The sequence below is a fragment of the Schistocerca gregaria genome, chromosome 1 (assembly GCF_023897955.1).
Source record: "Schistocerca gregaria isolate iqSchGreg1 chromosome 1, iqSchGreg1.2, whole genome shotgun sequence".
Lineage (NCBI taxonomy): Eukaryota > Metazoa > Arthropoda > Insecta > Orthoptera > Acrididae > Schistocerca > Schistocerca gregaria.
In genome coordinates this window covers 823713979-823730337 of record NC_064920.1, presented here as the reverse complement: position 1 = coordinate 823730337, position 16359 = coordinate 823713979, and the positions used below count along the sequence as shown (strand labels likewise).

The following is a 16359-nucleotide window of genomic DNA, read 5'->3' as shown; positions in this document are numbered from 1 at the left end:
CGCGCGGTTTGAGGCCTCATATCACGGACCACGCGGCCCCTCCTGCCGGGGGTTCGAGTCCTTCCTCGGGTTTGGGTGTTCAAAAAAATGTGTGTCAAATCTTATGGGACTTAACTGCTAAGGTCACCAGTCCCTAAGCCTACACACTACTTATCCTAAAATTATCCTAAGGACAAACACACACAACCATGCCCGAGGGAGGACTCGAACCTCCGCTGGGAGCAGCCGCACAGTCCATGACTGCGGTGCCTGAGACCGCTCGGTTAATCCCGATCGGCAGGGGCTTGAGTGTGTGTGTTGTTCTAAGCATAGGTTAGTTTAAGTAGTGTGTAAGTTTAGGGACCGATGACCTAAGCAGTTTGGTCCCTTATGAATTCACACACATTTGAACATGTGGTTTAAAAAAAAAAAAAAAGAAAAGAAAAGAAAAACTCAACACAATGCGGCCACGGCTCCGGAGTCGGCACAGCTATACATCCCTGTCGGTATCTTTCAGTACCTCATTGACTCTCTTCCTGCAGAATGTAGTTATTCATGCTTCTGACAGGTGCTCACATTACTGCGACTGGACCGTGTTCATACCACGATGGTCGGACTTAGAAGATTCTACCGAGCTTGGTGGCGTAGTGGTTGACATTGGCTTTGAATTCGAAAGGGGGGGGGGGGGGGGGGTCCAGATACGGTCCTGGAAACCCTACTTCACGTTTGCGTGGTTTTCCTGAAACACGCTGAGTGAACGACGTGAAACCTACCGACACTTGTTTTTCTTCATCAGTGCGCAGTGGAACCAGCGTCTCTTTTCGAATAACCTCGATGTGCGCGGTACGTTACGGTCTGGTCTGCATTTCCTGTTTTTTAGTATTTACGTAACAGACAGAAATTGCGTTATAGGTTTCCACCGCGTGGAACTCTTGTGTATAACCAAAAGGGAAATACCAACAGAATTCGCGAATGCAAGCAAGAGGCACAGGACGGACACACAGCAGGCTGGCATCACCTAGTTCAGAGTTACGTGATTGTGTGCTAGCAGGTTTTGTGGCTTCAGTTCAGCGATGCGCTTGTAGCGCAAGCATCCATACTGTTCGCGGCGAATGGCTTCCGTGGCAGCCTTCCAGACCTCATTTTGCGAGCGGGCCGCCTCCACTTCTACTGTGTTACCTCTCATAGTAGGTGCACCACAGCAGTACTCCTCCCGTTATCTGTTTTTCTCATATACGACGTGTGCGACGTTCAGCTGCACAGCATAGCCCTAAGCAGACGTTTTTGTTTAGACAAACGCGAGCTGCTGGCAACTGGAGTTTGCCTTGTAATTTCGAGATGCTGACAACCAAGGAGTTCCGCCAACTCTTCTTGGAGATCGTGGGCTTGGGGACCAACCGTGAGTAAATGATGCTAATTGCCGTTTTAATTACTTATTTAGCTTTAGATTTCATTTTGAGAGTGTATTCAGAGCTTCCAGAGTATTCATTATGCCCGTTGTGGTATAGTGTGACGTGTTATAATGTTGCAGTTTTTGAAAACTGATTTCCACATCGCTGTGGGCTTAGATCAAAGTTTAAGAAGCAAACGGAAGAGAGCAAGAGCAAATACGAAAAAAAAGCCGTTCTCTTAACTCATTAATTCTTTTTTTCAGTTGAGAGTTAACTCTCTCCAAAAATTAATAGCACTTTCATGCTTGCAAGCAGTTATTTAAATTTCTTTACATTTTGTACTATAAAGAGAGTTGACGTTAGGCTGCAAATAACGTATTAGAAAATTTATTGTGAGTTGCGCTTTGATCTCATGTTTTCAACTATCGATCACAAAGCGGTCTTAGCTTTCGTTACGTGCTATACCTGGTTAGTACTGTTCTTTGTCAAATCCCCGGCATAATAATTGTTCTATCAATGGACTTTCTGCTTCTGATCCAAACGCTGAAATAACAATGAACTATTTTCCGTTTCTTACTAGATGAGTTAAAAATAACAAACTGTTTTATCGATCAAATTCATTTAGGCGAATTTTATGTGAACTTTTGTCCGTAATTTATTTGTCAAATACTAATAGTGAACAGAGAAGGCGCGATCTCTGGGTTCAGTGATCGGTGCATAATTTTATGACAAAATGTATAATGATATTGTAAATATTTAATTTTACTCTTTAGGTTTTCTGTTCTGAATTTGTCAACGAAATTTAATAAATTACCACAACGTAACATACAGTTATTATTGTACTATGAATCGAAACAATCTTCTTTGTATAACAAGTTTCTCTGTGATGGCCATTCTCGCAGCAGCTGTAAATGAATTACAGTATTTCAAAAGAAGAACGCATTTTGCATGCTGCAAATTAAGTTTTTTTTTTGTTTATCTAGTGGACACAGACGCGTTTCGCCTTAATCGCAAGGCATCTTCAATGGGTGTCCAGAAATATTACACGACTTTTTCTCTTTTGGCTTACAAGTAGTGAATTATACGCTGATCTGCAAGTACTTCTCCATTTTACTACAGAAACCTCAATGAACTGTTTTAAATCTACACTCCTGGAAATTGAAATAAGAACACCGTGAATTCATTGTCCTAGGAAGGGGAAACTTTATTGACACATTCCTGGGGTCAGATACATCACATGATCACACTGACAGAACCACAGGCACATAGACACAGGCAACAGAGCATGCACAATGTCGGCACTAGTACAGTGTATGTCCACCTTTCGCAGCAATGCAGGCTGCTATTCTCCCATGGAGACGATCGTAGAGATGCTGGATGTAGTCCTGTGGAACGGCTTGCCATGCCATTTCCACCTGGCGCCTCAGTTGGACCAGCGTTCGTGCTGGACGTGCAGACCGCGTGAGACGACGCTTCATCCAGTCCAAAACATGCTCAATGGGGTACAGATCCGGAGATCTTGCTGGCCAGGGTAGTTGACTTACACCTTCTAGAGCACGTTGGGTGGCACGGGATACATGCGCACGTGCATTGTCCTGTTGGAACAGCTAGTTCCCTTGCCGGTCTAGGAATGGTAGAACGGTGGGTTCGATGACGGTTTGGATGTACTGTGCACTATTCAGTGTCCCCTCGACGATCACCAGAGGTGTACGGCCAGTGTAGGAGATCGCTCCCCACACCATGATGCCGGGTGTTGGCCCTGTGTGCCTCGGTCGTATGCAGTCCTGATTGTGGCGCTCACCTGCACGGCGCCAAACACGCATACAACCATCATTGGCACCAAGGCAGAAGCGACTCTCATCGCTGAAGACGACACGTCTCCGTTCGTCCCTCCATTCACGCCTGTCGCGACACCACTGGAGGCGGGCTGCACGATGTTGGGGCGTGAGCGGAAGACGGCCTAACGGTGTGCGGGACCGTAGCCCAGCTTCATGGAGACGGTTGCGAATGGTCCTCGCCGATACCCCAGGAGCAACAGTGTCCCTAATTTGCTGGGAAGTGGCGGTGCGGTCCCCTACGGCACTGCGTAGGATCCTACGGTCTTGGCGTGCATCCGTGCGTCGCTGCGGTCCGGTCCCAGGTCGACGGGCACGTGCACCTTCCGCCGACCACTGGCGACAACATCGATGTACTGTGGAGACGTCACGCCCCACGTGTTGAGCAATTCGGCGGTACGTCCACCCGGCCTCCCGCATGCCCACTATACGCCCTCGCTCAAAGTCCGTCAACTGCACATACGGTTCACGTCCACGCTTTCGCGGCATGCTACCAGTGTTAAAGACTGCGATGGAGCTCCGTATGCCACGGCAAACTGGCTGACACTGACGGCGGCGGTGCACAAATGCAGCCGAGCTACCGCCATTCGGCGGCCAACACCGCGGTTCCTGGTGTGTCCGCTGTTCAGTGCGTGTGATCATTGCTTGTACAGCCCTCTCGCAGTGTCCGGAGCAAGTATGGTGGGTCTGACACAGGTGTCAATGTGTTCTTTTTTCCATTTCCAGGAGTGTATAACCATTATCTGCAAACAATAACCTATACGCACAAACGAAAAAATCGTGTAATATTTCAAGACATCCACTGAAGATGCCTTCTAACTACGGCGACACGCGTCTGTGTGCAAAGATAAATAAAAAACTTAATGTGCAGTTTGTAAAAGGTACTTTTCTTTTGAACTACTACAATTTCTTTGAGTAAATATGTTCGGATAGGAGTTTAATCTATGGTACTTTTAATACAGCGCAACATAAAGTTTGAAAATCAAATGTATGTACATAAATACCAATTTTCAACGGAAATGTGAAAGCAGGTAATATGTCCACAACATAGCAATGACATATGGTATGATTGCAACTGCAAATGCCCTGATGTTCTTACGGTGAAAACAAATCTGCTGGTAGATGATGATACAGGGGGACATTTATTCTACTATGTGAAATAAAATCATCAAAACTCCTGAACGGTTTGCGTTAAGACGCTCAAACTCCACGGTTGACCGTGGGGCATGATGGGAATTAGTATGCGTTTGCGCAGGCGCCTTGTACTCGAAGGGCCGTTTTTCATTCGAATGGGTTCGTCAATAAGCAAAATTGGCGCGTTTGAGGGACTGAGAATCCGCATTTCGCGATCGACAAATCTCTACACCCTCAATGCGTGTCTGTGTGATGTGCAGTGTCCAGTCACGGAAAAATCGGTGCAATATTCCTTGATGGCACGGTGACTACTGAACGCTACGTGAAGGTTTTGGGCGGTGATTCCATCCACATTATCCAAAGGGACCCAGATTTCGACAAGACGTGGTTCATGCAAGACGGAGCTCGACCCATACCGAAGCAGGAGAGTGTTTGATGTCCTGGAGGAGCACTTTGTGGTCCGCATTCTGGCTCTGCGGTACCCAGAGGCCACTGGCATGGGCCCCGATTGGCCACCATATTCTCCGGACTGAACACATGCTGAGATGAAAACAGACATTCAGGAGGTCATCAAAAGCATCGATGTTCCGACACTTCAGCGGGTCATGCAGAATTTCGCTATTCGTCTGCGTCATATCATCGCCAATGATGGCAAGCGTATCGAACATGTCATAACCTAATCTGAATATCTGTAGTGAATAAAGTGTGTACACGTCGTAGTTTGTAACTAGTTTACGTTTTATTTGATATAGTTCAATAATTTTTATCCTGTACATAGGAAATACACTCCTGGAAATTGAAATAAGAACACCGTGAATTCATTGTCCCAGGAAGGGGAAACTTTATTGACACATTCCTGGGGTCAGATACATCACATGATCACACTGACAGAACCACAGGCACATAGACACAGGCAACAGAGCATGCACAATGTCGGCACTAGTACAGTGTATGTCCACCTTTCGCAGCAATGCAGGCTGCTATTCTCCCATGGAGACGATCGTAGAGATGCTGGATGTAGTCCTGTGGAACGGCTTGCCATGCCATTTCCACCTGGCGCCTCAGTTGGACCAGCGTTCGTGCTGGACGTGCAGACCGCGTGAGACGACGCTTCATCCAGTCCCAAACATGCTCAATGGGGGACATATCCGGAGTTCTTGCTGGCCAGGGTAGTTGACTTACACCGTCTAGAGCACGTTGGGTGGCACGGGATACATGCGGACGTGCATCGCCCTGTTGGAACAGCAAGTTCCCTTGCCGGTCTAGGAATGGTAGAACGATGGGTTCGATGACGGTTTGGATGTACCGTGCACTATTCAGTGTCCCCTCGACGATCACCAGAGGTGTACGGCCAGTGTAGGAGATCGCTCCCCACACCATGATGCCGGGTGTTGGCCCTGTGTGCCTCGGTCGTATGCAGTCCTGATTGTGGCGCTCACCTGCACAGCGCCAAACACGCATACGACCATCATTGGCACCAAGGCAGAAGCGACTCTCATCGCTGAAGACGACACGTCTCCGTTCGTCCCTCCATTCACGCCTGTCGCGACACCACTGGAGGCGGGCTGCACGATGTTGGGGCGTGAGCGGAAGACGGCCTAACGGTGTGCGGGACCGTAGCCCAGCTTCATGGAGACGGTTGCGAATGGTCCTCGCCGATACCCCAGGAGCAACAGTGTCCCTAATTTGCTGGGAAGTGGCGGTGCGGTCGCCTACGACACTGCGTAGGATCCTACGGTCTTGGCGTGCATCCGTTCGGCGCTGCGGTCCGGTCCCAGGTCGACGGGCACGTGCACCTTCCGCCGACCACTGGCGACAACATCGATGTACTGTGGAGACCTCACGCCCCACGTGTTGATCAATTCGGCGGTACGTTCACCCGGCCTCCCGCATGCCCACTATACGCCCTCGCTCAAAGTCCGTCAACTGCACATTCGGTTCACGTCCACGCTGTCGCGGCATGCTACCAGTGTTAAAGACTGCGATGGAGCTCCGTATGCCACGGCAAACTGGCTGACACTGACGGCGGCGGTGCACAAATGCTGCGCAGCTAGCGCCATTCGACGGCCAACATCGCGGTTCCTTGTGTGTCAGCTGTGCCGTGCGTGTGATCATTGCTTGTACAGCCCTGTCGCAGTGTCCGGAGCAAGTACAGTGGGTCTGACACACCGGTGTCAATGTGTTCTTTTTTTCCATTTGCAGGAGTGTACATGAGGAGCAGCTCAGTTTCCTAAAGCTGAGCATGATAGCTCACTTCCCTTTCCATGTATGATAAAAGTAGTGACAAAAGATCACTAATGAATAAAAGCGTTTCTATACGACGTACGTATTTGCCCATCCTCTACATATGTAACTGTGTATGACAACATCGTTCGTCGTAAAAAGAGTGTGAAACAGTAGATAACTCTGCAAGACAATGAACATGAGACGTATGCGGCGGTAGGACGTTGTTAATCCGTATTACAGACTGCGCCATTCAGCGGCAGCCCCGAACCGGCTGCTCAGACTCCTTGGGTGTAAATGTGAAGGCCTCGTGCTCGCCGCGCGCCGTGTACTTGTCACCCCTGCGGCAGCTCCTGGCACACAGGCTGCTGCTCACCACATACCGTGCAAGTCAACGGCCAGAGGGGGAAAGGAAGGAAAGGTTAGGTCAGGTTCCATCGTACCGCCTACGGCGAAGTTATAAGAGACGGTATACAAGCTCGTACACGGGAAAGATGTCGAAGAAACTCGACACTGCCCTTTAGAAAGGGGCCATCTCGGTATTCGCCTTAATCGATTTAGGAAGAACACGTAAACGTAATTCATCGTGGACGGACGAGGATTTAAAGCCTCATCCGTCTGAGCTCTTCCAATCACTGGGTCACCTCGTTCCTAGTGCCGAGAAGTATGTGCGACCCAATAAGAGCGATGGCTGTTTCAGTGGAAGGACACTGACCGTGAACTGCAGCGACAGCTTGAAACAGCAATTTGATCAGAAATCGTTTATTTATATTGCATTAAGTGTTGCGCTCCGTGTCATTCTGGCGCTGCGATTAAAATTCAGAATACCCAAGTCTAATATAGTATTACTGAATAAAAGAAAGTTTACAAAATTTCTAAGTACTTAAGAATTTGTCGTATTATCAGTGCTGTCATACTATAAAGTTGATTATATTTTTAACGTTTCCTCAACACTGCGTGTTTGGTGAGTATTGACTGCATATCTCCGTCTTCTGTTGTTTGAAGAGTTCAGTTTGTCACAAGGTGTTCAGTCACGGAAATCTGCATTCGTTCGTGTTATTTGTGAGCTAAACAAAGTGATGGTAAATGAAAAACGGGAAATACTTAATTTTAGGTAATGCAGTGACAAGAGAAGTGGAGACAGGTCACATACGTGAGACCTACGAGAACGATTCCCTTGGCCAAACTATTGCATTGAGTGATTTTATCGTCTCTAAAATGCCCTGATGGTCTTCAGTTTGTTTTAATCCGTGACGATTTATTTCAGTAAGTTCGAGATTCCGCTGTAAAATGTAGCCACTTAACGAAGGCGAAGGTTAACACATTTGAGGGCGAGTACATTTTTTTTAAGTGGAAACGACAAAAAAAAGTGGGTAGCGATTTGAGCATATCAGTTATGTGGTGAATAGAACTGATCATAGTCAAGCCCACGACGCGTGTGTGGTGCACTTCCTTTCAGCCCCGTCGACGGAGCGAGCTTCTCCTCACTCGGCTTCTGATAGGTCACGGCCCTATGACGCACGGCTTCCTGCTCCGGCGGGAGGACCCTCCAGTGTGTGGTGCTTGCGGCGTCCAGGTCACTGCGCGCCACGTTTTATTGGATTGCGATTTATTTTCTGACAAGCGGGCCGCGGCTGACTTGCCAGCGGACCTGCCATCTCTTTTAGGCAACACTCGGACGAATGTGGCTAAAGTTTTAAAGTTCTGTGACATGTCAAATGTTTTTACAATGATTTTAGGGAGAGGATCTTAATTAGCTCACTGTGTGACAAGCTCGCCCATATTTTATGTAAGTGGCCAGCCAATGACAATTTACTGTGGCACTTTTGTTGCTACGTTTTCCCTTTCCTTATGTTCTGCTTTCTTATGTCGCATTTTCCTTCTTTTCCTGCTTTCTTTGAGTGTGTGCTTCAGTTTTATTAGGTCTGTCCCAATTCGTTCCCTTTAATGCGTATCTGGGCGCTGATGACCTCGACGTTGAGCGCCCATAAGCCCCAACACACACACACACACACACTGAAAACCAAAAAAGTAACGAAAAACGGTGTGTTTACACCAGTACAAGGAGAAGTCCACACACCTTATACAAAAGTTCATGCACACCAGATAATATGCGTTTGTTGCAAGGAAGGCTTTGAATACTAGTGTGTTATCGTAACCCATAACGTTCCCTGCCAACAACTCAACCATCCTGAGAAAAACGTGGAGACAGTTTCAAGCGCAAGTGCACCGTTAAGCATGACGGAAGCAGCTACGCAGAGGTTGCGTTGGGTCGTCACTTCCCATCACTCCTATTCTTACGACTTCTGTGGCCTCATATTATTTCTCTTGACGCTTAATCAACCGTCATCGAGGGGCCCGTGGACATAACATTACAACTAATTTCTATGACCTGTTCATCTGAAATAAGAAATGTTATCACACTCAAGAAACATATGAACTGTTGCATGTAACCAATCCAAGGCAATCAGTGACTTGCCCATCGAACATGAAAAGAACGTTACGGAGTTTCACTATACGGACAAGCTAAGTCCTGGATTTAGGAATATGTGAGCAACAATGGGAAATATTTCGATAAAATGGCTGCATGCGAGACTGTTGCAGTAGAGTAGGTTGTTGGAAAATAATTCATTCGTTCGATTGTAGTTTTACATATGTTGAATTGATCATTCATGTTTAGAATGCAAGCAGTCTATGGCAACAACTGAATGAAAACATTCGATACAGCCTGCTGTAGTTTTGCATTCTTGAGTGAATGAAGTAATTCTTTCCTTTCAAGTAAAACTAGTCTGCAGTTTTACTGTCAGTTGAAACATGCATACGTTCTTTCAACTGTGATCTCTCTTCAGTGTTTTAGTTTACTGAGCTATATTTTCCTCCTTCTCAGTGAACCAGTCTGTCACACTTCCAGTGATTAAATTAAATCAGTGTTATACAACTGAAGTACCCAAACCCACTGAGGATATCGCCCGGGGATGCGTGAAGACATGTCAAGCGGTACAGCAAAGTTAAAATAAGCATTACAAGTGTTTGTTTAGTTATGTTCTGAATAGACTATTTCTTCTTTTCATGATTTACAACTAATTAATATATTGCTGTGGATTAACTTGTTCCATATGTAATCAACTCGTAATTAGGTCAGTTGATGTATCACTGGAGGTATAAAGTTGAGCGTAAAAATTCCCTTAGGGATGCGCGATGTAGAAAGAAACATTACCAAATTCCGTTCCATTTTAATGAAAAGATGTGATGATCTCCAAATGCTAAAATTCATTTGAGTCTAGCAATCAAACATTTATTCAGACATTTTTTGTGTTGAAGGTAAATATATTGTGCAGGAAATCACATCCCTGCACAAAAACCTGTTACATCTCAGAGCCAGTGAAAGTAACAGGCATATTATTTCTAAGTATGAAGGAGTACTACTCACTTTCACGCATTGGTACCTAAATTAACAGTTAAGCCTGTCTCTAACACTGGAAACAGTAAGTAAGCGAGTTCGCACCCCTCTGGAGCGCTAGAAAAGACAACTGCAATTTACTGACCCCGGCAATTTGAATACTGAGTGGGAAGAATCGATCGTTTTGATGTTGTTAAATCATTATTTTTGACTGCACTTTATTATTACCTGTCGTCACTGATACTGTCTTTCCGATATTTACCTTTAATTTGGTGCCAGTAAGTACCTTTCCGTTCAATTTTTCAGCCACGTTACGGAATAGTGCGTTACATAACAGTGACTTAGCGTCTGCGTCAAAATACCGAAATTCTCACCGGCGTGGGTATGGCAGAATTCATATGAGCATAACAACTGATCCTCAACCTAACTTTAGGGTGCGATGCACAAAATTCCAAAGAAAGAAGGCGCTGTTAGGTGTGAATATCGCCAAACCATCTGTTTAGTAAGTCATGGTTGGAAAATACTACCACGAATTATTTGCAAAAGAACGGAGAAACTGATAGAAGCCGACTTCGGCGAAGATCAGCTTGTGTTTCGGAGAAATGTAAGAAAATGCGAGGCGATACTGACTCTGCGACGTATGTTAAAAGATATGTTCACGAAAGGCAAACGTAAGTTGCAGACATTGAGAAACTTTTCCCAGGGTTGAATAGTATACTATCTTTGAAATTCTGCAGGTAGCAGGGATAAAATACACTGAGTGAAAGGCATTTACAAGTTGTAGAGAAACCAGACGACAGTTGCAAGAGCAGAGGGACATGAAAGTGAAGCAGTGGTTGTTAATGTAGTGAGACAGGGTTGTAGCCTGGCGCCAATGTAATTCAGTCTGTACGCTGAGCAAGCAGTAAAGGAAACCAAAGAAAAATTGGAGAAGGAAATAAAGTTCACGGAGAAGAGATAAAAACTTCGAGGTTTGCACGATGTTATAATTCTATCAGAGACAGCAATGGATCTGGAAAGGCAGTTGTACAGAATGGACAGTGGCTTGAAAAGAGTATGTAAGATGAACACCAAGAAAACCGCAACAAGGATGACTTAATGTAGTCGAATTAAATCAGGCGATACTGACTAAAAGAAGGTATCGGTTGATAGGACACATTCTGAGGCATCAAGGGTTGTTGTTGTTGTTGTTGTTGTTGTGTGTGTGTGTGTGTGTGTGTGTGTGTGTGTGTGTGTGTGTGTGTGTGTGTGGAGGGGGGGGGGTGAAAATTGTGAAAGGAGACCAAGAGTTGAGTACGGTAATCTGTTTCAAAAGGTTTAGGTTGTAGTAGTTAGTAGTTATTCGGAGACGAAGAGGCTTGTACAGGATAGAGTAACAAGGAGAGCTGCATTAAACCAGTCTTCGGAATGAAAATCACAATAAACGTGCAGAATACAGTACCTGCAAGAAAGATTCCATATTCCGAAAGTACATTAATTAAAGAAATTCGAAGAAAATCAATAAATGAAGGCAATATTTTCCACAAAAAATACTTCCGATAAGCAGATTAAATGCTTTAAGAAACAAATGATTAAGCAAAAAATATTGTATTCCGTATCCTTTCTTTTCACGTAACCTCAGTATTTACCGAAAGACAATTATTAGTAATGGATGCAAACCAAACTGAAAAGACAGAAAGAGCTTCAATAAATTTAAATAAAAAGATAGCAGTTCATTTGTTTAAACATACATTTATAATATAACACCAGTTAATAAGCTTTTAAAAAGAATCAAGAATCGATACTTAATTTCATTAAGTACGAAAAATCCGTAGTTTAGTAAATTACATGAATTTTGAGGATAACTTCATTTTTAGAAATGTAGCATTTTTACCTATCCTTGAAGTAAGATGCGGTTATTTGTGTCTAAAAAAGTTGGCAACCTAGTCATGGTTCCTGTAAAACCGGAAAGGATGAACAGGTACGTCCAAAGCCGGAAACAGAGTAGAAAACATATAAGTGAAGTAATCGTCAGGAACTTGTCAGTTCAGTTGTCTCACATTCAGTTAAATCATTCAGTGGTAAATATCCATATCGATGACGTGACCGCAGAGACCAGTTTCATGCGACTGAAAAAAAAAAACAGACTGAATGAAAAAACAATTGACTGGCCAATCTGTTGTTAACACCAATTCGGGGCCTGTTTAAGAAAATATCGGCACAAGCGGTCGCTTGGGGCAGCAAGGTTAGAAGGTCGCCAGAGGCCTCTTGTAAAATTTGTGCACAGGATATATCATAATCATTCGCGAAAACAACCCGTCTGCACCCACACTATATTTAGATTTATTTTTAAGCGCTTTACTACGAGCTCAAGGGATGGCAACTAATGTATGAGCGACAGAGGGTATGGATGGGGATAGTCCGCCGAATGTTATGTAGTTTCTGTGGATAAATGGAAGGGGGGAAGGGTAGGGTGCAATAAGTATATCTCTTGTGTGGATAAATGTTGTCAAACGAGCCCTGTACCAGCTGGTTTTCGCATAACTACACTGCGATTTGTTTTTCACGAAGGGTTGTGCAGTTACAAATTTCGTATTTTTAGCTGTTACGATTATTGTTTCTACAATCCGAGACGAATATTTTTCACGAATTGTGACTTAAGAGTCATATGTTTGAATAGTCAGTTCCTGGTGTAAGTGCAATCCTCTTCCTGGTGTAATTGCAATCCTCCCGAGTTCAGGCCCTGATGCTCATCATGAAGTAACTGATGAACTTGGGAAGAGACAACTAATAGGACAGGCACGGACAGCGCCATAGGATTCCTGGTGGCGGTAACAAACACAGATATGTGCCACGGATTGCAGGAACTTGGTGGAAGTGCCGTCTGGCTGCTACCGGGCATCCTAGTTGCCTTCAGCTTTCACTAGCTAACAGCAAACTCAAATTGGAGTACGATCGCTCAGACACTCAAATTACTGTAGTAAATGCTACCGGTTCATGTATTTTGCTTACATACCAACATCAGTTTAAAAGGTGCCGCAGAAATAACTGCTATGATTTGTGCGATTGCTCCCATATAGTGAAAGGGAAAAAAATGAAACAAATAAGAAATACATTAAGGCTGCATAACATTCCACATGTTGTATTACTTCATAAATGACATTTTAAGCTAGACATCACGTCAGATAATAAAGGGTATTACTCTGACACGATGTAAGTGTTACGTCATGAAGTAACAGTCCGAAGTTTGTCACACTTTGTGAAGATGTCCATGGGATAAGGGATAGTGAACTTTCAACCCATTGGGAATTGGAGTCCATAGTCAACAACAACATGAGGTGTGTCTCCTCGGGCAACAATACACTATTGTATCCGTTGTGGCGTGTCAGCTACCAGCCTCCGATTGTCATCTTGAGTAACTTCTTACCACGTGCGAAACACGTGCTGTGTCAGTAGATAAAGATTGAGGGCTGACGTGTGGTATGACACTATACGTTAACCAATCGTGTCCCAATCAGGCTCTATGGCTGACAAGTTAGAGGAACGGGTAGGATAGTCAAGGATCCTTACATTTCTTAAGGCATTTGAGATATGAATGGCAATTTTGGGGACTTACGTTATCCTGCCCGTATATGGCGTTTGGTACCATGGTACAACAGAGTTTGCCACACACTGGCGAGCGTTCAGTCCCCCTTCAATAATTACCAAATCAGTCCTGTTGTCATATCCTCACACTACAGCTCAACGAATTGGAGAGTTATAGATCTGAAAAATCGCTGCTTCCTGTGACCTGTCACGAGGTCGTAAACGGACGCATTGGTGTCTATCTGACGGTCACAGACAGAAGCGAGACTAATTTCTGAACACCACAGATTGCCACTATAAGTCCTAGTTGACTTACTCTGCAGCATGGAAGTTTCTGTTGTCTGTGATATGTTATCAGCTCGAAGTCTCAAACGACCTTCCATTAATCTGTTCTCTGCAGGTCATGGTAACACACTACCTACAACTCCTGCACGGAGTTCAGCTGCTGTCATCGGTATATATATCAGAACCATTCAAACAGTCCAAAGAACTTCTCGTGCTCCAATCCTGGAAGGACTCTTCTTTCCTAAAAGTTGTCCTAAGACCATTTAGTCACTGCTCATTGTGCAGTAATTGCATTACAATCAACTGTCCGTTCTATCTGTCGGTATGATACTCCCGTGTCCCACGTGACAATGTTTAGACCTCTCTCAATGTCCGAAAGATGACGATACGCTTTACACGCGCATCATCTAGAAATGCTGTGCTATGATCTTCACCTGAGAAGCTCCAGTAACGATAGACACACCCAATAGCCATCATGTACTCACACCATTCTTCATCTGCAGATCTTTCCCTGTACCGAAAATAACCTCACGTAAGGACGAAATTTTAATCGATTTATCCCACAAGCACGGAATTTATGGAGTGACGGGAATGTACTTGTTTTAGTAGACTACAGCGAAGCGGCCAGAAACCCAAAATTATTTTATCCAAAACAAATGTTATATACACAGCTTAGTGATTGTTACCGTTACGATTGTCAGAAATATATGGAAATTTATTCCACAGATTGAAGAATAAGTGTTTTATAGGTAGCTTACACATGCTTGCTTTTACAAAAAATAAATAAATAAATAAATCATTTGGAAAGCAAGTTATTTGTAAAAAAAATTCATATGACTCAGTATGGTACAAGCCACAGCACCAAAGTGAGATATATTTTATTTTAACCACATAGAAATACAACGTAAGCATAAAGTATCTCAATGAATACGAAATTTTATTTGTACGGAACAATGCTAGATACAGCTATGCGGTTAGTTGCAGATGATAGCTTAACTCACAAACCTTTTGTGAATACACTTCCACGTGTGCCCCGTTTCTTGCCTGTAGGGCGTCATCCCAGGCCATACCCAATTTCTCTCCACTACTTCGGCTACATCTCTTCTCTCACCCTCTGCGGCATCTCGTATTCGTGTTATAACAGTCTGCACGTCAGAAACCAGTGAATTGAACACTTTATCCTTAACGTAACCTCACAAAAAAGTCAAGAGGAATTATGTCTGCTGAACGTGGTGGCCAGGTGCAATGTACTTGTCCACGTGAACTACTGCCGTAACGGTAGGCTTTGTGGAAAAGAATGGTCCAATAACTGTAGTGTGTGTTAAGCCACACCACACATTCACTTTAGAGCTGTCCGTTTCTGTTCTGCCACTATAGTGTTTTCTGGTCCCCAGATCCGGACTTCATGCTTCTTTACTTTCCCAGAGATGTAAAAAATTCATATTCGGAGAAACAAACTTCGTTAAAGTAGTCAATTCGTCCCAACACGTACCCAATAAATTCAGCAAGCCTGAACCTGTCATCTGGCTGCAAATCTAGCAGGAGTTGCACCCTGTATGCATGGAAATGTATCTGTCTGTGTTAAAATTTCTGCTCCGAAATGTACCTGGGTTTGCTGTATGCAAGGTATTAACAATGTTGTGACTTACTCCAGGGCTACCGCTTCTTGCCTTGCCTTGTCACCAATATGCCCGTCTCTCTGAACTTTGGATACCATTCTTTGATGCTCTTCAAATATGCCAGATCTCAACCATAGGCACTTAGGAACTGACGCTGAACTGTACTATGCGACCACGTTTCATGAAACTGCAAAGCTCATGGTGCTTTCTCGTGCACAGATGCCTGTGTGATAGCAGAACTCCTAAACTACGCTCCCAATAACAAGAGAGGGGGAAAAGAAAGCAGACGCTGTCAGAGAACATGTAGGTGTGTGTCCACAATAACTTTTATGAGTTTAGCTACCATTTTCAAAAAATCGCTTAGCTGTATCTAGCATAGTTACTTAAAAATTATTTTTTTGTAAACAGGGGAAGAGTTCACGTTCAACTTACCGAGTTTCTGTCGCTGTTGACGGCAGTGTTGAAACTGGTTAGTTAAACTGTCGGCGACTATGCAAGCTATAGGTACTTCGACGACTCTGCAAACTATCCCACACTATTGTGCTGTTGCTTCCTTCAATTGTTCAGTAGCTCAACAACAGTGTGCGTATACCACACAAGGTGAATGGACTGACTTTTATCTATTTATCTGTTTTCTCTGTTGTTTTTATTTCCCACCCATATTGGCAAATTGGTCGGTTACAGAACTCTCCATTATTTTCCAGTCAAAACCCAGCGAGTTGATTTTTCAGCTGATCTCAGCAAAGAAGGAGATATTAATAAGTAACTAACGTCAAAAAACGGCGCACAGGGGTGATGTTATCTTGAAATTACACTGCATGCGTTTCATAGCTAACAGAACTTCCGCGGTCCCTTGTTTCTATTGATTTCAGTTGCCCTCCAAAGTGTGGGAAGTAACCCTCTGTCACACCACGTATAATTCCATTATA

At 44.3% G+C, this 16359-nt stretch overlaps 1 protein-coding gene across 1 annotated transcript in view; it reads left to right on the top strand.

Moving 5' to 3' along the window:
- The first annotated feature begins 1079 nt into the window (after nt 1–1079).
- LOC126271496 (CD63 antigen-like) overlaps nt 1080–16359 on the top strand; it is a 380699-nt gene continuing 365419 nt past the window's right edge. Inside the window, exon 1 of the mRNA XM_049974158.1 lies at nt 1080–1378. Within this exon, the coding sequence (XP_049830115.1) occupies nt 1318–1378 (61 nt within the window). The 5' untranslated portion in view covers nt 1080–1317. The remainder of the gene's footprint in view (nt 1379–16359) is intronic.